Here is a 21129-nt window from a genome sequence, read left to right as displayed (position 1 = left end):
ACAGAGTTTGGATTTTAATTCAGCTCTTCCTGACTCCAGGCCCAGAACTCTGCTCATGACCCCACCAGTACCATATTGCCAGAAACAGCCAACAACACAGATTATGACCTCTCAAGACACACTAACTTATCACTCCAACGTGGTACACTTTTTTTTTTCCCTAATAGGGACCACCATGATGTTGTACATATAGAAAACACTCAATAAACATGTGCTTTGATTCCTTTTCTTCCCCTTTGCCAGACAGCACCTGTCAAGGAGGAGAATGGCCCAAATGCTGCTGTTCCACAAAGAATTCCAAGTCTTTTAATGGGCAAATGTATCTCCTGAAGCTTGCCCAAGGTACTGTGCTCTATTTTTATCCCCCACCAAAAAAAGGGCATCTCAAGAAGAGAGGCATCTTTATAAGCACCCTTCTAAGGGCAATGGAAATGAGCCTGCATCAGGAGGGCCTGGGACTCACTGAAGATGCTTAGCTTCTTGTCAGCCTGCAACGCTTCTTCTCGGGTAAATGGGAAGTCAAACCAGCGTGAGCGTGTCAGGTTGAGCTGCATAGTCCGGCCAAAGATCTCAATGTAACTTGGGGCCCGCTCGATGGCCTGGGTTCCAATCTGTAAGCGCATGCCTGTCATCACCATCGTGCTGTTGTTGTTGTTCACTTCAATGGTAAAACCTCCAGGCTACGAGAAAGGAGAGCACAGCTCAGGAAACAAGCAGAACTTGACATTATCCTGTGGCCCAAGCACAGAGGGAAGGCAATAGAAGGGTCTGCTACGGCGGCTTCCAAGGAGACACACACATGTATCGCATAGGAGGAGAAGGCCCAGAAGAGCCACGATCTTCCCCGAAGGACTGATGGGGAGCCATTTAATTGTCTGACAATAGCTCAATGAGTGACTGGATGGGTCATTTAACCTAATCATCTCACTCTAGCATCCTTACCTGTAAAATGGAAATCATAATTTTCTTCGTGCTCCTCAAGACACAGGATGAAAAGCCAGCAACATTCTACACATTTCTTAATTTCAGATTTCTAAATATTCTCTCTAGGACCAACCACAGTGACTGGATTTCTATCTGTTTCCCTGATACTATACACTGCTCTCTTAGGAATGTTAGCAACAGGCATCCTCTTACATGTGACATTTAGAGCTTGAAGCTGAGAAGGTAACAACATACCCATTTCTGCTTCATATGCTTCTCCCAAGTCCACTTTTTTTATGCCATCCATTTCTATTAAAGGAAAATCCCACCTAGTAACTACATCCTTGCTCTCTGAAAAGAATTCCATTTCCCAAACAAATGAATACTAGGGTTCTTCTCAGAAAGAGCTAGCTTCACCCAGCACTTACCTTGGTGTTGGCCACATACATGCCCGTGGAGTTAAGCCGGTGTTTTATCTGCTGTGCATTGTAGACCTGTAAGAGATCATTGCCACCAAACTCCACATCTGTCAGCTGTTGATTGTGTTCGAAGAAGTCAATGGGGAAGGTAACCTGGCTAGAAGTTCGAGTAGCTGTGTGTGGAGAGCAAAGAGAAAGATCAAAAAGCTTGACCTTCTAACTATACTGAGTGTGTTCATGTCTACAAAACTTTTGTCTGATATTTAACATGTATTGGTCTACCTACCATCTGGGGGAGGGGATGGGGAAAGGAGAGGAAAAACTGTAACAAAAGGTTTTACAACTGTCAGTGCTGAAAAATTACCTATGCATATGTCTTGTAAATAAAAAGCTATAATAATAAAATTTAAAAAAAAAACTCTTGTATGAAATCACATTTAGAAACCTCTGCTTTTTCTATGCTTGAAATGCCCCTAGAACTCTGAGCTGAACAGCCCACAGAGGGGCTCAGGCAGAGCAAAAACAGCAGATTCCATCTATGTAGCATGTTCCTCCCCACGATTCTGGGAGTAAGGATATATAAGAGTTATTATCCTTCTTTTACATAGGACTCAAAGAAGAGAAGGGATTTGTTTCACGTCCTAGGTGAGTGTCAAGCTCAGGACACCAAGCAAAGTGTGATGCCCAAGAGCCATGTTCTTGCCACTTAACCAAGGAGTATCAGAAGATAATTCTTTGTGTTTCTTTTCCCTGCCAATTATCAACACAAGGGTTGGCCCTCTCATTGGCAAGAGAAGCTGTTAGCCCACTTATCATTAATATTATCTCCTTTTGAGAAGTGCTAGTTACACCAAACAGTTTAATTAATATGAATCACCAGGACAAGCCCAGTAATGTTCTGCTTCAATTCAAACATTCATGCCTTTTACACCACAGACACCAAAGAGCAGTGCATCACTTCAGAGATATGGGCTAAGTTATTGGTTGGTTGTTAACCTCTGATGCCTCCCTAAGCCAGTTCTCCTCTGAACACAAGAAAAGTCATGTTTCCCAAAAATAAAAAGCCGAAGAGCCTCCCCCAAACACAATTCAAAGCTAAGCTGAACATTTATATAGCTTCAGATTAGAGCTGCTGTCTCACTGCTAGCAGTTAACAGATTGTATTCAAATGCGTCTCAAATTGTTCAAAAGGAAGATGGAGAATGACAGTGGCTTACTAATGGCCGCTGCCTTGCGTTTGCGGACAGGTTTCATAATGCTGATGACACTGCTAGGCTGCAGGGAAGGCTGGAGCCAGTAGGATGTGTTTTCCACATTGGCCATGTAAATGCGCAAACTGCCATCCTCACACAGCAGAATCATGGTTGTCCTCTGCTGCTCATTGCAGGCTGTGTGCCGGATAGCAACCATGTCCTGGATCTGCAAAGAGAAAATAAGAGGACTGTTACTAGGTTCTTTTCAACAATGAAGTGATGATTCAGGACAATTCCATCAGCATCCAGAGAGAAGATTATGGGGAACAAATGTGGACCACAACATAATAATTTCACCTTTTTTGTTGTTGTTTGCTTACTTGTTTTTTGTTTCCTCTCATTTTTCTAATGCAGCATGATAAACTTGGAAATCTATTTAGAAGAATTTTACATGTTTAACCTATATTGGATTACTTACTGGGGATGGGGGTGGGGAAGGAGGAAGAAAAATTTGCACCAAGTTTTGCAAGGGTGAATGTTCAAAGCTATCTTTGCCAGAATTTTGAAAAATAAAAGCTATTATAAAAATAATAAGCCTCCACAGCAATTAAAAAAGGCTTCAAAATTAAGAAGTCATGGCATGGGACAGCTAGGTGGCGCAGTGGATAAAGCACCAGTCCTTTAGTCAGGAAGACATGAGTTCAAATCTGGTCTCAGATACTTAACACTTCCCAAATGTGTGACCCTGAGCAAGTCAACCCCAATTGCCTCAGGAAAAAAAAAAAAAAAAAAAGAAGAAGAAGAAGTAGTCATGGCAGCAGCTTTCTTCCTCAAAATAAAGGATTTAGAAGAAAACTGCCATTCTTCTTCAAGCCTTCTATATAAGGCTAGGGTACTGATCTTCAATAGAGCAGAAGAGGTTCCTGGTCAAAGACAGGAAGAACTGACACAAACCTTCGCTTTAGCTGGCAAAGTCTTGATCTCCTGAATGAGAAAGGTATCTGGTTTCACCATGATCACCAGCGGCACACCTGTAGTTTGCTGGACACAGCACACTAAACCAGGGTGATTCATCACCTCAGACCACTGGCAAAGGGCAGGAGAAGTTTTACCACCACCATTAGTACTGCAACAAATAAAAGTGCCACACTTAAGCCACTAGCTCAAACAGTAATTCTACACTTAACCAAAAAATGAAAAAAAAAATCACTTTATTCAAAAGACTACATGGACTAATGATGAATGAAGATGAGGTATGAAAAGAGGAAAGGAACACATGTCTGACCAGATCAGCTAAATCAACTGTAGTCATTCATCATAGGAAAGAAATGATACTGCATATAGGCAGTCTTTAGGACCTGATTCTATTCCACACTAAATACACATTTCCCTTTATCCCTAAAAATAACCCTCTGGAGACATACTAGAATCAAAGATCTAACACTGTTACCAATGCTTAGTAACCAAATGCAATGGGTCAGAATGGCAATGTGTGGCCCTCGGTAGTCAGAACTCTGGCACACAGATAAGAGTGTGAAATGCCTATTTGTTCCTTGCCCATTGTCTTGTCTAATTCTCCAAGTTTACTTAGAGCAAAGTATGTTTCCTATTTCCTGGCATGCCTGAGTTTATCTGGAAGTGGGTGACCAAAAGAAGTATATTTAGGAGGTAACTATAAAGAAACATTTCCAAGGACTCCAAACCTTTACTTTTGCCTTTAAAAGTCTGATGACTATTTTCTCACATAATCCTATGATCCAGAGACTCAGCTTTGGTTTTCAGATGTAGTAGTACAAAAAAACTTCTTTTGCTTTTAACCAATACCAGAAAGGGAATGCTCCTGCTCAGGCAATAAAGCTGGCTCCTACCTCTTAATGTTGATGGGGAAGAGCCGCAGCACCTCCAGAGTAGACCTGCTGATGGTGGCTGCAAAGGATTTGCCTTGACAGTAGCTGAAGAAGAGCATTTGCAGCACGTGGGAGTAGTACACAGACACGCCTCCTCCTGCCACCTGGCTATTGCTGTCCTGCCGGGACACAGACCCAACATTTGTACTGAGCAAAGCACCAGCAGAGGTCTAACCGGCAGGCAAGCCTTTGCTGCTCCTGCTCGTCAGCAGTTCTGTCAGACTCTTGGGCTAAGGCCAGGTATCTCACACCAGCCTCCTGGACAGCTCCAAAAGCTGCTGCAGAGGGGACATCTCCTGAGGGAAACTTATACCCCAAACCCTGGGAACTAAGGAGGGTAGAGCATTCAAGTCAATCTTTTAGGCTGAACATGATTCGGTTTAAGGTCATGGGAAGCAAGACATCAAATGAAAAAAAGGGAAAAAAAGACAAAACAAAACCATTCTCTCCCATTCTCATGGATAAACTGTTGGAGAGACTACAGAGCAGAGGGGAAAACATTTTTAAGAGTCAGAGGCCTAGAGCCAAATTCTGCTCCTTACTCCCTGAGTAACACAGGATATATCCATTTTCCACACTTGACCTGGTTTTCCTCAGTTATAAAATGGGGATGCTAGACTAAAGGATCTCTACAGTTCTCCAATGCTAAATCCTATGATCCTAAACAATTGAGGGAAGAAAAAGAGAAAAGTCACTCCAACCTTCAGGTCTTCATGATTGACTTCCAGCACATTTGTGACATAGAAAGGCCCATGCTGGGCACTGCTAGCCTCCTCCATGAGCTGAGTGTAGATGTAGCCAGCTGAGGACATGATAACAATAATGTTCTTGCCCTCTTCGTTGAAGAGAAAAGCAACGTCTCTGATTTTTGAGCTTGGCAAGAGAAAGTAGAAAGTTGGGCTCAAGGCATCAACAGAGAGGTCGTATATCTGCAGGGTAAAGAAAGAAAAGACTAATAAATAGCCAACTCTTGACACTTTCAGGCAGAGCTCACATAACCCATTACTGCTAAACCAAGGCTGCCAGGCTAAGGTAGAGATTGGCAGACAAAGTGTTAGAATGAGTTTTAACTTGGATTTCCTGGCAAAAGCAAAATAAGCCACTGAAATCTGTTAGTTCCTAATGGATCTGAGACAACTTCCTTTCAATAAATAAGAATTAAGACAAAAGATGGCCTAATCAACTTTACAAAAACATCCACCTAGGAGGGGAAGACCCTCAGAGTTTTTCAGCAGAACAGAAAACGATCCCTATCTACACTCATACTAAGCCTCAATAGTAAGTCACAGAGGCTTGTTAATTTAATGTATGTATGACTCTGAGCAGCTCTGTCTCACTTAAAAAACAATTCACCTCCAAGTCAAATCACACCTTTGCACTGGCACTGGTGCTCTTCGAGAAGGAGGGATGACCATCACCACCAGTGGGTTGCTCCCAGAGAAGCCTTCTGAAGCAGAGACTCCCACCATACCAACACTAAGAGGAGACAGTACCTTGACAAAGTCTGCAGTGACGATGGCCAGCTCTGTCTGTGAGCCAGGTAACCACACAGCTTTGATGATAAAGTTTCCTGTTGCCAGCTGAGGATGCAGCACCAAGTGATCAGAAACGGAGCCTGAGCTACTAAAGGTCAGCACATGGCAGTCCTGGCACCCAGCATAGGGACAAAGAAGACAAAGCATGGTCTGATTTATTCTTGCTCAAGTCTCAGAAATCCCCCTCTCTTCTTGGCCTCTCAATTGACTTCTGTGCCTAGAAATAGAGACTTGCTCTCGGGTATGGCATGTCTTTGACTAGTAATGTAATCTCTTCCCATCCTCAACACTTCCCATCAGGATCTTCTAAGGGCTGTGATGAGCACACTGACTCCACATCCACTCAGTCCCATCAAGACAAAGGACAATGTTCACCCTCTCCCCACTGTCTTCTGCCCCCAGGTCACAAATGGCCACTCTCCTTAGACCTTGCAAACCACTTCACCTGAATCTTTATGTACTTCTCCTGATGTCTTTTGCGTGAATTATTTCTTTACCAACTGTCTCCCCAGATTAGATTTAAATTGTATTAAGGTAACAATTATTATTTATCTGTCTCTGAGCCTAAGGCACTGTATAGAGTGAGCACTCAAAAAAGGTTCACCGAATTTGTTGAAAGAAACTCTTTAAAGACAAGCACTTAAACTGTTGTGAAGAAGTTTTCAAACTCTTTGCAAGAAATGGTCAGGTAAAGGATTTAGGCATTTCTTGCATTCTCCTATGCTTAATCTGATAAAGGGACAAGTCTGACAATTTGAGAAAAACATAAAACTATCCACAAAATCCTAATGGCCTCCAAAATCAACTCTATATTCTTACCTTCAGTCCACACACAGCGAGATAGTCTTCCTTACAAGGATTTCCAGTGAGACTTAAAACAGTGAAGGGGACTGGTGCCGATGCCAGGCGAGTGAGAGTCAGCTTCCTTTTACTGGAATCTGCTTGTTTGAGAAGTGCAGAGAGCTGTAGAACAGTAATCTGCAAAAGAATATGACCATCATATATTCCCAGCTCTGATACCACCAGAGGACACAGAGCCAAGGATCTTCAGAAAAGGATATGATTTCTTCCTAGTGTCTTGTGACTAGAGCTCTTAGATGAAGTTTTTTTGGCAGGTAGATAAGAAATACTAGGAAGTGAGTCAAGATGGCAGAGTAGCAGGAAGCAGTAGAAGTATCTTCACCACCCCCAGCCACCCAAACAAAATTCCTTCAAAAAGAACTAGAAAATACACCAAATTGAAACCTGATGGAGAAATTCAATAAAAGGTAGCAGTGAGTTATTTCTCCAGGACAGGATGGCACAGAGAGACAGAGAGATCTGTAGACACCAAGGACAAGCTGTGGCCAAGATCACTGCATGCAGAACATTCTAATACCAGGGAAAGGCTGTGCACATGGGAAGGAGGATGTCTTAGGCCCAAACTGAGGTATTCCCAGAACTATACCATAGCAATTCAATGGAAAGAAGTCAGAGATCCAGATTGGACTGAAGTGGTGATATGAGCCCAAAGGAGGAATTTGTAGAGCTCAGACCACAGGAGCAGCAATAAGACTTTACCCTAGAATAGTTTATTCTAGACTACTGAAAGCTTACAGATGTCCAGTGTGAGCTGTCCCTGAGATCCTGGAATACTCAATATGACTAAGAAAATAGCAATAGGACCAGCCCAGAAGTACACAAAGCCCAGCCAAATATCTAGAATGAAATCAAGACATAACCTGGAAGAATGGGCAAACAAAAAAAAGAATCCCACCATAAAAAGCTAACATGGTGAAGGGAATAATCAAGACAGAAATTATGAAGAAGAGGATGATTCCAAATATCTACAGGCAAAATCTCAAAAAAAAAAACAAAAAAAAAAAAAACAAAAAGAAAAAAAAACCACAACATGGGCACAAATTCAATTAGAATTCCTGAAAGAAATGAAAAAGATTTTTTAAGTTTAAAAATGTCTTTGAGGCTGAAGAAAAAATAGGGGGAAAAAATAAAAACTATCAAAAAAGGAATTGGAAAAGAAATTAATAGCTTGACATGAAAGGTAGACAACAAGAAAGGTAGAGAACAAGAAACTCTTAAAACTAAAATGGATCAAACAGAAGCCAATGCATTACTCCATAAGACAATAAGAAACATTAAAACAAAGTCAAAAGAATGGGGGAGAGGGGGAGGACAGAAGAAAATGTAAGATATCTCATCATGAAAACAAATGACCTGGAAAAAGGATCAAGGGGAAAAAAAAGTGAAGAATAAGTCCACCTAAAAGTCATAATCTTATTTCATCATATTTCAAGACATTTTAAAAGAAACTTCACTGCCTTAGAGTTAGAGGGTAAAGGAGAAATAGAAAAATCTACTAGTGATTCCCTGAAAGCAACCTTAAAATAAATTCTCAGAAACATTATGGCCAAAATCTACAACTTGCAAATCAAAGAAAAAAAAATATTACAAACGTTCAGAAAGAATGAATTCAGGTACCAAGAAGCCACAGTTGGGATGGCCAAGATTTAGCAGTCCCTGGTATAAAAGAACTGAGAGACAGGACAAACACAAAAAACTAACAAAGATTAACTTACTGAGCAAAAAACTGAATATAAGCATATAAGCTTACAGCAGGAAAAATGGACCATTGTTGAAATAGCAGACTTCTAAGTATTACAGACTAAAACCAGAGCTATGTAGAATTATGATGATGAAATACAGGAGTGAAAAGAAACATAAAGGTAAACAGGAATGAATGATAAAAGAGCTAAATAAGAATAAATTGCTTACATTCAAATATGGGGAGATGATAATGTTTGTCATTATCTGGGGTCACAGAGGAAGCCTATTGAGCCTAATTAGACAAAAGGGCTGGGAGCTGTTTTATTATATCTTAATGATCTTAAAAAAAGCATACAAAGAAATGCAAAAAGGACTACACTGATATGACAGGGGATGAGAAATATACTGGAGGGAAAAAGGAAAGGAAGTTGAGGAAAATTCTCTCTTCATCAAGGAAACTAATATCAGACAACTAAATAAGCAAGGGGGGTGGGGAAACAGTTGGATAGAAAAATACACTTCACTCAAGAAGGAAAGAAGAGGAGGAAAATGAGCAATTAGAAAGAAGTTAAAGTAAGTCCTAAGCAAAACAAATTCTAATGAAGGATGTCTGAAAGTATTTATCTTGGAGTGGGAGGGAGAGAGGAAAAGAAAAAGGGGGAGAGAGAGAGAGAGAGGGGAAGAGGGAGAGACAGAAATAGAGACAGAGGGGGGAGGAGGGAGAAGAAGGGGTGGAAGAGAAAGGGAGGGAAAGGGAGAGACAGAGAAAGAGGGAAAGACAGAGAAAAAGAGAGACAGAGAGAGGGAGAGACAAAGATGGGGGGGGGGGTGCAGAGAGACACATGGCCAACACAGCAAGTGGTTTTTGATCACACATATTTGTTAATAAATGTTATGTTTTGTTATGTGGGATGGAGGAGTTGGGGACAGGCAGGAGAGAAGGTAAATTTTTGTTCATTGAAGAAAATAAAATATAAATAAAAACAAAGACTAGAAAATGAATAAGAGAACTGGAGGATCTACCTTGCCCTTTTCATGGCTGACAGCTAAATGCTGACGGCGCCCATGGGGTGAGGATAGCACACACATTGCCACACGTCTCAGAACGTGGGCACTAATGAGCTGGCGAATTGTCTGGCCCTGATCTCCACTGTAGTTCATCCGGACGTTTTCAAAGGCACCTTCCTGAGAGCCTAAGGTGGGGACCTACACAAAGGAGAAAAATATGAATAACGCAATGATAACATAACCAAGTGGTTATATCCCAGTACTAGGTCTACCCTTTTAAAAAATATATGTATTGTATAACTTTTATCAAATTACCTACTGTCTCAAGGTGGAGATAGGTGAGAGTCAGAAAAAATTTAGAACTCAAAAATTTTTTTAAATGAATGTTAATAATTGTCTTTACATGTAATTAGGGGAAAATAATATTTTAAAAACAAATTTAAGTACAATTTATGTGATTTATATACTACAGGAAATAAAAAATATATGAGTACTAGAGGAGTACAAATAAGATGACAGACTGTCTACGGTTATACACTTATTTTAAGAAGGTAGAAATTATATCCTAAATGTACTGGTCAGCACCAAGTTACCTGATCCCCCCAATGCCTATTTCAATGAGCTTGTTGGCACTCACCATCAGCTGGTCTGTCATCTCTACCATCTTGTCCAAGGTGTGTAACTCATTGAGTGCCTGCTGTGCCCGACTGCTGCTGCCCATGGCTGAAGCTTGCTGGAAGTTGATCTGAATTGCCTCCATGAGGAAGCCAAGCATATCTAACACCAAGGGAGCAAAGGAGAAGTTTGCCTGTGGAAATAAAACAATGAAAACATGAAAATGCACAAAAATGGTTATACGTGCAATATCCTCAAGAGGAGGGGTCATAGCTTCTCATTCCTGGTCCAACGTACTAGCAGCCATTAGACCAACCTATTGAAGCTTCATTTGATTTATATAAAAACTAAAAACTTCCCAACCTTACCTTTTGTGGAAATGGCTGCCAAACTTATTATGCCACTGCCTCAGTTAATTATTCCAATATCCCTCACCATTTTATTCTACCAGGTGACAGAACTATGGTGAAGGTTAAATTATAGCTACTTCCATCACACATAAGGAGAAATGGAGGTGAAAATTCTATGACTCCAGGTGATCAAGGGCACCTACAGAGGATGAGAGTCCAGAAATGCTCTTCATCTTGACTCTTTCAGATACTTTTCTCTGGTCCAGGATGACAATCATCTGGGAAGCTCACCTGGGTCTGAAGCTCCTCACGACAACCTTCCACACTCCGACATAAACTGCTTTTTTTGGGTTTTTCTTCATCAGCAACTTTGCCATCATTGATAGTGACCTTGGCCTTGTCTGCTGGTGATGAGCTGCTAGCATGACGCACCACGTTCTCAGAAACCCGAGGCTCACTCTGAAATGCTGACTCCTTCATGGTGGAGCTCATGCCACTGCTGGGTGTCCGCTTCACCAGGGCCTGAATAAATATATTTAAATATTAGTTAACATATATTATACAAACATTTATTAATATAATAAAAAAAATTAATAAATGTATAAAAACTCAGAGAGCCGTCTCTCACTACAGGACTTTGAGTCCATACCACCTGAAGTCCTGGGGCAGCCAAACATGTGAATGAGTGACACAATCTTATGTGTGGAACTCACCCCCCTCAATAATATACTCCAAAAAAGTCCCAAAGACCTCCACATTCAGGAGGTAGAGAAGGAGGAAAACTGAATAGCCTATTAAGTCATTCCAGTACATATTTGGAGACCTCTAATTGTAAAGTTCTTGCTCATATCAAATCTCAATTTGTCTCTCTGAATTCCCTTTTGAGGTCAAGCAAAACAAACTAATCTCTTTCATATGCTAGCATTTCAGATACATGAAAAAAACTAATATCCCTGCTAAGTCTTCTCTGCTCCTCAGGCCTAGTCCCTTCAAGCAATCCTCACATGGTACAACTGAGGGCCCTCCCCATCCTGACTCCAATCTTTTAGGTATGCTGCCAGCCTCCCTAAAACCTGGTGCCCAGAAATGAATACAGCATCCCACTTGTCATCTGAGCAGGGCCCAGCAGGAGCTCCTGCACCCTAGACATGTCACCTCTTACAGCAAGCAAGAGCCCCATTAGCTTTTTGGATTCACACTAAACCTGTCATTCACTAAAACTCTTTTTATCTTTTCCAGTACAACAGCTCCTAGCCACGCCTCCCTTTTGTGTTACTTTGGGCCAGTGTCTTATTTAATGCTTGGTGAGATCTTCTGGAAGCTCTAGTATCCTGTTCAGTGTGTCCTAGCTTGACATCATCTACTAATTTTAGTCCTGATGACCTAAATTCTGTCCTCAATTGCTCACCTACGGTGTCTTAATATTGAGGATAACGCCATGTCTCAGGATTTCCCTATCAGTGTTCATCAGAGACTGAGCCTAAAAAACTAGACAGGGCAGTAGGCATGGGGAAATGACAAAAGATGATGTACCCTGCCTACCGGACGCCTGCGGCAGCAGCACAAACAGCAGTGCTGGACTCATCAAACCTGTCCCAAAGTAGCTCTTGGGTTCAGATGTGATCTCGGAGGTCATCCTGCCTATGCCCCTCTATTTGTAGAAGATACCAAGGATTTAAAAAGAAAACTAATTTTCACAGGGTCATACAACAGGCTAGGGCCTGGCATTTCACTCCCAGTCTGATCTAACTGCCAGATCAGGTAAGAGCACGGCAAGCCTTCCGGCTCCCTTACCAAGCAACTACCATCTTCTTTGGCTCCACAGTCACAGAAGAAGGACCCGTACTTGGCATAGGAAATCTCGTGATCTTTGTGGCAGACCTTAGCGCACACAGTGCACACGCCAACTCCATCTACCATCTTGCAGGTGTGGCAGTGGTACCTATGGAGATCAAAAATCCCCAAATGAGTGACAAATCCCAGCTGGCAAGACAGAGAACTCCTAAGCTCATGGGAAAGGGTGCACTTACCAATGCTGGTTCATGAATTCTTTCTGTGTGATAGTAAATGTACATAGTTTGTTGCAAAGAGAATCTTCATCCTCCAAAGTAAAGAAAGTCATTTAGCCAGAAACACACACACACACACACACACACACACACACACACACACACACACACACACACACACACACACACACTGTGTACGCATACACATACACACACACACATGTACACGCACACACACGCCCTCCCAACTTTCCCACTCTTTCATCCATCTGGAAATCTTCTGGTCAGCTTGGACCAGATGGTCCAATGGTCAGAGGAAACCCAGAACAGCAAGAGTTGACGGGCTGAAAACAAAACTTGCCAAGTATTAGCAGAGGCTTTGTTTGTTTTGTGGTGAAAATAACAAGAGAACTTGTATTTCCTATTCAAGTTCTGCCCCAAGTTCTATCAAGTTCACTGGTACGTAAAAGACTATCTCCCAAATGAACAACTCCTTCCAGAAGGATGGGTTTTTCTAATGTACTTTTCCAGCTGTTGAAAATTAAAGTCTTTGAGTATAAGTTATGGGAAAGTTTTTGCTGGGGCCTCAGCAGCTGCTGAGCCTGGAAAAGACAATATTTTTTAAGCTTGGGTTCTATCAGCATGGACTAAAAATCTAAATAGGTTGTTCTATCAATACCTGGCCATCAAATGTAGGGCTGGCCTCCTTAGGGGGAACTTACTGAGTCCTCAGCCTGAGAGTCTTCTTCTTCAACTGCCAGTTCCTCTACCCAGTCTGAGTCGACCTCGATGGCCCGCTCCTCTCCGTCCACTGAGAGATGACTGGGGCCCTGACCACTACCCTGGCTCAGGGCATTGGTAACATCAGCCAGGTAAGATACAATATGGCAGGTACATTCCAGAATAGTCACGTGCTATACAAAAGAAGTTCATGATTCCTCAGAAATTACTTCCCCATATTCCTGTTACATAAAATAAAATACTGTGCATTTTTTCCAAATGAAAAAAGGCTCCTTTTTTTTCATTTACATCACTCTTTGTATGTTATACTTTTTAATCTAAAAATCAGTTTGTACACCTTTGTACGATGTATATAGACCTTTGTACGATGTATATAGAAGTTTTTATTGCCTTCTAAGGTTTTGTTCTTTGATTAGTTTCACCTCTTTTCCCTCCATTCTCTCTTATTTTTGTTCCCTAACTCTTTTCTTGGGACTTTAGGAACTTTCAATCAGCCCTTTATCTTCCATTGACAACAGCACTCAATAATAATTAATAATAATCGTAACAGCACACACTTAGCACTCTAAGGGCTGCAAAATGATTTACAGGATAATTTAAGTTGATCCTCAAACAATGTTGGGAATTAGGTGCTAAAGTATTATCTCCATTTTACAGAGGAATAAACTGAGGATGAGAGATCTGAAGTGACTTGCTCAGGATCATAAGGGAACAAAAAAGTGACTAAAAAAGGCAGAATTTGGATTGAGTCTTCTCAACTCCAGGTGCTGCCCGCTGGCCTTCACCACCTAATGGCTGTTATGAAGCAAAGTAAAAGCTTAGACCATTAAAACACAAGAAAAGGGGAGCAGCTGGAGAGATCACGAGTTAGCTTAGGGCAAACTCTGGTCAATCCCTTGTGTCTTTTTTGTCAGAGACCCAAGTGACTTTTATTCTATCCTCTTTGATGAGGACAAAAACTGGCAAGAGGGGCCCCAAGGCAAACAGTCACCAGGTGCTCTCAAACCTACCACCTGACCTTCAGCCATTCCACAGGGGATGAAATGTCACCTGAATGCAGAAATTATGAATCTCAGCAGAGTGACCTGAGAACCTGAACAAAGCAAGTCAACCTAGCTTCCTGGGGAATTTGAGGGAGAGACATGCAGAACCCCAGAAAGTCATATACTCAATTCACTAGATAAGGTGTTGCTTTATGGAATCTGGAAGGAGAATTTTCTGTACCATGACAATGTATTTTTTTTTTTTTTTAACAGTAGCCACATGATATTTTAGGGCTGGCTCTACTGAAAGCCTGTTTCTCAGAGTATTTGCAGTCTCCTATCACTCCCTGACACCTTGAAAAAGCCTAAAGGCATGTAGTTGACAATTACACACTTATAGGTTTTTGAGATACAGCTCTTACTCCCCAGAGGACAACCAGGGACAGAGATCAAGACTGAGAAGCAGTGACGTCCTGGTGAATTGAAGAGAAAAACCAATGAATACCTACTCACGGTGAACATTACCCCCAAATTGTTTAACTCTCACCCACCCAACATCAGTTGCTTCCCAATTTTCTTACCTTCCCATGCATTACATTAGCATTCATTTTTTCAACTACATTCTTCTGAGACAAGTATTTCTTACTGTTGAGGAAAGGAAATAGAGAAAAAATTAGGTGTTCAGGGAAAGAAAACAACTTTCTGACTCCATCCTCAGTTACCAGCTCAGTTGGTAAATGAAAAAAGAGAAATTCTTAACAAAAAGAATGTGAAAAGGATGTATTGAAATAGAGTGAACAACATAAAAGTTAAGCTACATGGGCCTTTATCACTAACCCTTTTTCATCAATGTATCCCATACCTCAGTCTTCTCATCAATAAAATAAAGATATGTGGTCTAAGAAAACTATGAGGATGTGTACCCAATCAGGACTTTTTTAATGGAATAAATCAATGACAAAGGATCATTATAAGGATAATGACACAACAAGTCAAGTTTTCTTCTCCATTCTTTCACATCTCTCCCCCTTTATTGTCAATTCCACCCCTCTCCCACCTGGAGCGTATCTAGTATAAGCTCATTTTACTACTCACCTAGACAACTATAACCTTCTCCTCCCATGAATCCTCCCCCCTCCCCAACACTCTACATAATACATTAAAGACTTCTGTCAATCATTATCAAATTAACCTTCCTAATGAGAAGATATGTTCAGTGATTTACCTACTATGCCCATGTAACAAAAAAGCAAAACTCCCTTATGCAACATTCAAGGTTCTATATAATCTGATGTTGCCCTGTTACCCTCAAAACACACACACATTCATTCATTCACACACACACACACACACACACACACACACACACACACACACACACACACACACACACACACTCCTTGCCTCCCTCCTTCCTTCCCTCTCCCTCTCTCTCTCTCCTTCCCTTCCTTCCTGTGTCTCTGTCTCTCTCTTCTTCTCTCATCTCTATAACTTCATTATACTCTTCCTTGACCTTGGAGTTTATCTTCCCTTCTCATCTATGCATGTGTACATGTCTTTTAAAGCCCAATTCAAACTTCCTCAACTAAGCATTCCCTGATCTGCCAATTCTCTGCCAACTCCCCAGCCACCCCTCTAATGACAGTTATGTCTCAGCATCTTAGCCCTTGCCAGCTGTAAGCTTCACCAATAGGAGGAGCTCGGCCTCCCAGACTCCTTCTTCCCAGGCACAAGTGCTAAGGGTTTGACCAGCTGAATGAGGAAGTGGTCAGCAAGGATTCACCTCCAAAGCCCAGCTCCAGGCCTCATGGCTCACTCACTGTCTCCTTTCCACTTACCATCTGCTCAACCAGTCCACAGCAGCACCATGAAGCTGGAGGTGGCCGGCACCTTGGCCTGCACTGGCCAGCGTCGCCATCACGACCATAAGTTCAGGAAAACCAGCACCATCCCCATTAGCCAGCATTTCTGTCGCCATAGGGATCAGGGTGCTCAGCAGCACGGTGCAAACGCCTTCCCCAACTTGGCTGTTGAGGAGAGAAAGCAGTGAAACAATGAGACACAAACGGGAACTGGTCCTGACATGTGGGACACCATGCAGGCAAACATGCCGGGGCTGTGGGCACAATGGAAGCGTATCCATCAGTCGCCTTCATTTCACCATGGTTATGCTCTGTAGCCCCAACTAGTCAAAAATCTCAGTGTAGCCCTGCACACAGCCTTGATTGTGCACCCAGGATAAAACTGAGGAGAGTGTGGGACCAAGAGCAAGTGGACAGTAGACAAGAGACATGTTGTCCTTCCCATGCTTCTGGTGTTCTCAAGGGGCACTCAAGCACACTAGGTCAAGATTCTCTACCTGTTTTCTCGAACAATGTAGGTGGTCAGTAGCTGCAGCAGCTGCCGGTTCTCCTGCACTACCTCCAGCTGGTCAGACTCCTTGGGGGGCGATGTGGTCATGCGAGTGAGCCAGGCCTGGAGCCGCACTGGTTCCACACATGCCAACTGGGCGAGGGAACCGCAGAGATGGAGTAGGCTGGGATTAGGACTCTTCTCAGCTGAGGACAAAGCAAAGGGGTTCGGTAACACAGCAGGGGCCAGCCAAGGGGGAGAAGAAAGGCAGGTGGGAGGAAAAGTGGGGGAGGGAAAAGGGAGGCCATTTTAATTGTGTCTTCTCTCTCCAAAAATTCTCCTGGAGAGATTCTCCCCACTTGTTCATATTTTCATGCTGCTGTGATACTCTGGCAGAAGGTGGCCCAGTTATTAGCCAGACATCAAAGTTCCCATAAGGAGATTATTAAAAGCTGTCACTCACTCAGCTGGAAGAGTTTGGTGAAGAATTTCAGAACTCGGTTACAGAATTTAGCAGAGAGGTTCTCATTGGCTGTGGCCATCATGATCTGGACAAGTTCTCCACTAGGAGACAGAAGGGAGAGAAAAATGGAAGAATCGCATTAAGCCCCACAAAAGGCATCCATTTCCATTTCTTCCCTATCACTTTTCTTTCCAGTGGAACCACTCATCTCTGAGGCGTGACTAGTTCAGGCTAGGACACCCTCCCTCACTCTCTCCCAGCTACCTCAGAAAGCAGGAAGTAAAAGTAGTTGCTTTCCAGGTACATAGGCCCCCAGTCAGACTTCACAGCCAAGTAGGATGCCAAAAGGTCTCACCTCTCTGTGAAAAACTCCTCCATAGCCTTGCGAGCCTGGCTACTTTCCAACTGCTTTTCCAGATGTTGGAGGCACTCTTCCAAGATGGACTCATCTAATCCACTGAGAATCAAAAAGGAGAAAATGACTATGAGCAATAAGGCACCTACTAACAGCTTTCTAAGCATTCATAATGCCCACATAAATGAAACATGAAGATGTCAAAGAAAGTGAGAGCTGTGGTCAAGAGTCTACAGACACTAAAATTATCAATCTTTTCTAAATTATAGTTCTTTGATCTGACTTTTCTTATCCTCTGTGCCTCCTGAGTTAATGAATGGAATCACTACCTTTCAATTGTTTGTAAAGATGTGATTCAGCAACAAAATCTATGATTTCTAATCCTCTCTTTGTCTTGGATACCTTTGGGTGACAGGAGGGAAGTCACATTTGCCTAATAATTTTGAACTCCTCCAAAGTAAAAAGGCAAAATGCCCAAAAAAGAATAAAGATTTTGCTGAAAACAAGCAGATCCAGAAATATATTATACACAATAACAGTATCAATATGCAATGATCAACTACGATCAACTATCTTAGCAGTTCAGTGATCTGAAGGAATCCCAATAGAATTTGGACAGAAAATGCCATCTGCATCCAGAAAAATAATTAAGGAGACTGAATGTAAATCAATACATGCTATGTTCATTTCTTTTTTCTGTTTTGTTTTGTTTTTTTTTTCTTTTCTCTCTCCCATGGTTTTTCCCTTTTGGTCTCTCTCCCAACTTGATTCATAAAGCAATGTGTATTAAAAGTAAATAACTACAATTTTAAATACAATTAAAAAACATATATTCTGCTGAACAAACTTGGTCTCCTTGTCATCAAGATGATGGATACAAGGCCCAGATGTTAGAAGCCCTAATAAAACATTTGTAAGATTTGTCATAAATGGACAAAAACAATACGTCAACAGTTCTCTGTAAAGATGTAAAATGCACACAAGAATCTATCACAAACCCTAGAAGGATTGAAATGCTGTCCCTGTCCTTTTCTGTAACCTAAGATTTTTCACTGAAGATAGGGTCAGAATCAATTTTTTAAAAAAGTTGCTATGTCTATCTGCAACAACTCCATTACCTTGCCTAAGATTAATGACAAAGGGGCTAATGGAAGCCAACAATGCTGAATCAGACTCACCTATTAGGGTCTGCATGATTGGCCAAAATGTTGTAACACCCAGTGATCAGCTTCTCATAAACTCGAGCCAAAAATTCATCTGACTCAGCTGGGCCCAGAATCCTTTCTAAGGAGTTGCTGCTCATCTCAGCCACACTCTCAGTGCTTGTCTCCAAAAGAAGGGGCAGCAGTGTCCGGATCACCTGGGGAGGGTTTAACTCATCGGACCAACTTCAGGGAAGAAAAAGGAACTAAATCAGTTACTGTGTTCTTCTGAAACTCTGCTAGGCATTTCTAAATGGAAACACATTGATCTTTATTGAAAAGATAATTTCATAGAATGAATATAAATTAAAAGATACCTTAAAACTAAGAAGTAATTGATCTGTCTCCAAAAATGAAAGTAAAAAAATAACTTAAGCACTATGAGTAACATTTCTTCTCCAGGGACTATGGCCCTGATTTTATGTGAACACAAAAGCATCACACAATCCCTTGTCAGGCTGCTCAACTATTACAATGGAAAACCTGAGCCCCTCCTGGAGTTTACAAACCTTTCAAAATGTATCTCCTCATCAGTTGCCTACAATGTCACCATTCCCCACATCTATCTGATGTTGCTGTTTAAATACAGCATCTCCCTTCCAGAAGTCACATGTAGGAAGCAAGATGGGGATTGCCTCTACATTCATATCCTAAGAGTTCACATTGATGGAGCCTTCATAGTTTACAAATCAATTTCCTTAATATTCCCCCTTGAGGTGGGCAGCACAAATATTATTTCCCCAATTATACAGAGAAAATCAAGGCATAGAAATGTCAAGTTATTTGTCCAAAGGGTCAATGACAGACCTGAATCTTAAAACTTCATTCTTTAAACATCAAGCCTTTCTTCGATGTTCTTGCTTCATAAAAATTAAAACCAGAAATATGACTCAAAGCAAACATTTTCATTTCAATGGTCAACTGTACATGTATCCTCTATTAGACAAGAATTTGAGAAAGGCCTATTACTTCCAACCCCCACATCCTTCATTCACTATTATCTTTTTTCTAGATATAAACAGTTCTCTCAGCTAAAAAAACTAGGGCAAAAAGCATATAAAACTTATTCTTTTATTCACTTATACCAAATACTCACACAATAAGATCCCCAGTCAGCCTGACCAGAGAAAGGAGTGTGTGCTTTAAGGAAGCAGCCAAGGGCAGACTCTGGCTGCAGAGGGTCCCCAGGTGAGCGGCCTGCACAGCACTGATGTAACTCTCTGCTGGAATTGTGTCATTGGCAAAAGCATTACGCTATGAGGGAAGCAGAACATAAATCTATCATATAAGGTATAAGAATCACACAGTTTACACATTATTAAATTTTCTCACAGATGAAAAGACAACAGAAAAAGTCAGCAGGGCTTGCAGACAAATGATTGTATTTTAGTGATATCAGAATAAAGGAACAGACACTTAAAATAAGACAATGAAAACAGACAGCACCTAACCAGTTTCTAGGTGACTAATCACTAACCTATCTACCTCAATGGAAGGTGTTAAAAAATTAAAGGAGAATACATGCATGTAGTTTGAAAAGAATTTGGCTAAAGGAGCCATGTTATAGCAAGATCAAATGATGGAATCATCTCAGTATGCAGTGGATGATGGACTGGAGTCCTCAGGTAGCCTGGATGACCACTTGTGGAGGAAGTATTATTAAGGACATTGTTATTCAGGATCTAATCTGTTATCCACTATGATCAGGGAAAGGGAAGTTATTGTCTCCGAATGATACTCATTACATGTAATGAGTGTGAGTGATCAGTCTTTCTAAAAGAATTTAATCCTTCTTAAACTATTCAGAAAAAGTTCTATGATCCTGAAATGTGTCAAATACCATAATGAACATAATTAACCTTAGAATCACAAAATCATGGGATATGAAGGCTAAAATGAACCTAAGAAACCATCTAGTCCAATTTACAAATGAGGAAACTAAAGCACAAAGCTAAGTGATGCTCAAGGTCAAACAGCTAGTGGCAAAGTCAGGCCCAGGACTCTTGATCAGTGAAGACCAAGTTGGCTTCCCAGATGCAGACGAAACTTTAAAACTGCTAATCAACAGAATACTAGGTAACAAACTTTACCATTTTTCCCCCCTGATAGGATAAAGAAAACTTAAGAAGGCCAAAATGTCCCACGGTATAACAGAGAAGGAGCCTGATTCCTGAGTACATGGGAGCTTTCAGAACTGAGGTGTCCCCACCTGGGCCCTACAGTGCATGGACCGTAGCACCACATATAGCTACTTGTGTAAAGATCTTGGAATCTCTCTGATGGCCAAAGAAAGGGAAAAGAATATAGACATTTACATGTAGCATTCATAAAACCACTATTCAAAAAGATACCACAAACTTGCTCACCCATGATCCAATATTGGGAAACTCATTTGTGTGAATATTGTTCCATGACTCACACAGGGCCTGCACAGATGATGGTAAATTCTGAACAAGTGTAGAACCTACAGGCAAGAGAAAGGAACAGAAACCATCGTCAGAAGAAAGAGAACATTCAATGACCTCACCA

At 41.5% G+C, this 21129-nt stretch overlaps 1 protein-coding gene across 1 annotated transcript in view; it reads right to left on the bottom strand.

Annotated features, from left to right (window-relative positions):
* UBR4 (ubiquitin protein ligase E3 component n-recognin 4) overlaps positions 1-21129 on the bottom strand; it is a 138928-nt gene that overhangs the window by 80267 nt on the left and 37532 nt on the right. Inside the window, exons 28-49 of the mRNA XM_074302562.1 lie at positions 20967-21064; positions 19697-19854; positions 18577-18786; positions 17399-17500; positions 17044-17144; positions 16588-16786; positions 16067-16255; positions 14810-14873; positions 13227-13418; positions 12526-12596; positions 12290-12437; positions 10787-11017; positions 10168-10338; positions 9546-9728; positions 6798-6956; positions 5937-6089; positions 5145-5372; positions 4405-4562; positions 3491-3662; positions 2561-2762; positions 1353-1516; positions 464-680 (exon numbers count right to left, since the gene is read on the bottom strand). Of these exons, the coding sequence (XP_074158663.1) occupies positions 464-680; positions 1353-1516; positions 2561-2762; positions 3491-3662; positions 4405-4562; positions 5145-5372; positions 5937-6089; positions 6798-6956; positions 9546-9728; positions 10168-10338; positions 10787-11017; positions 12290-12437; positions 12526-12596; positions 13227-13418; positions 14810-14873; positions 16067-16255; positions 16588-16786; positions 17044-17144; positions 17399-17500; positions 18577-18786; positions 19697-19854; positions 20967-21064 (3570 nt within the window). The remainder of the gene's footprint in view (positions 1-463; positions 681-1352; positions 1517-2560; positions 2763-3490; positions 3663-4404; positions 4563-5144; positions 5373-5936; positions 6090-6797; positions 6957-9545; positions 9729-10167; positions 10339-10786; positions 11018-12289; positions 12438-12525; positions 12597-13226; positions 13419-14809; positions 14874-16066; positions 16256-16587; positions 16787-17043; positions 17145-17398; positions 17501-18576; positions 18787-19696; positions 19855-20966; positions 21065-21129) is intronic.

This window comes from Sminthopsis crassicaudata, chromosome 3 (assembly GCF_048593235.1).
Source record: "Sminthopsis crassicaudata isolate SCR6 chromosome 3, ASM4859323v1, whole genome shotgun sequence".
In the NCBI taxonomy this organism is placed as follows: domain Eukaryota; kingdom Metazoa; phylum Chordata; class Mammalia; order Dasyuromorphia; family Dasyuridae; genus Sminthopsis; species Sminthopsis crassicaudata.
This window is presented reverse-complemented; position numbering and strand designations above follow the sequence as displayed.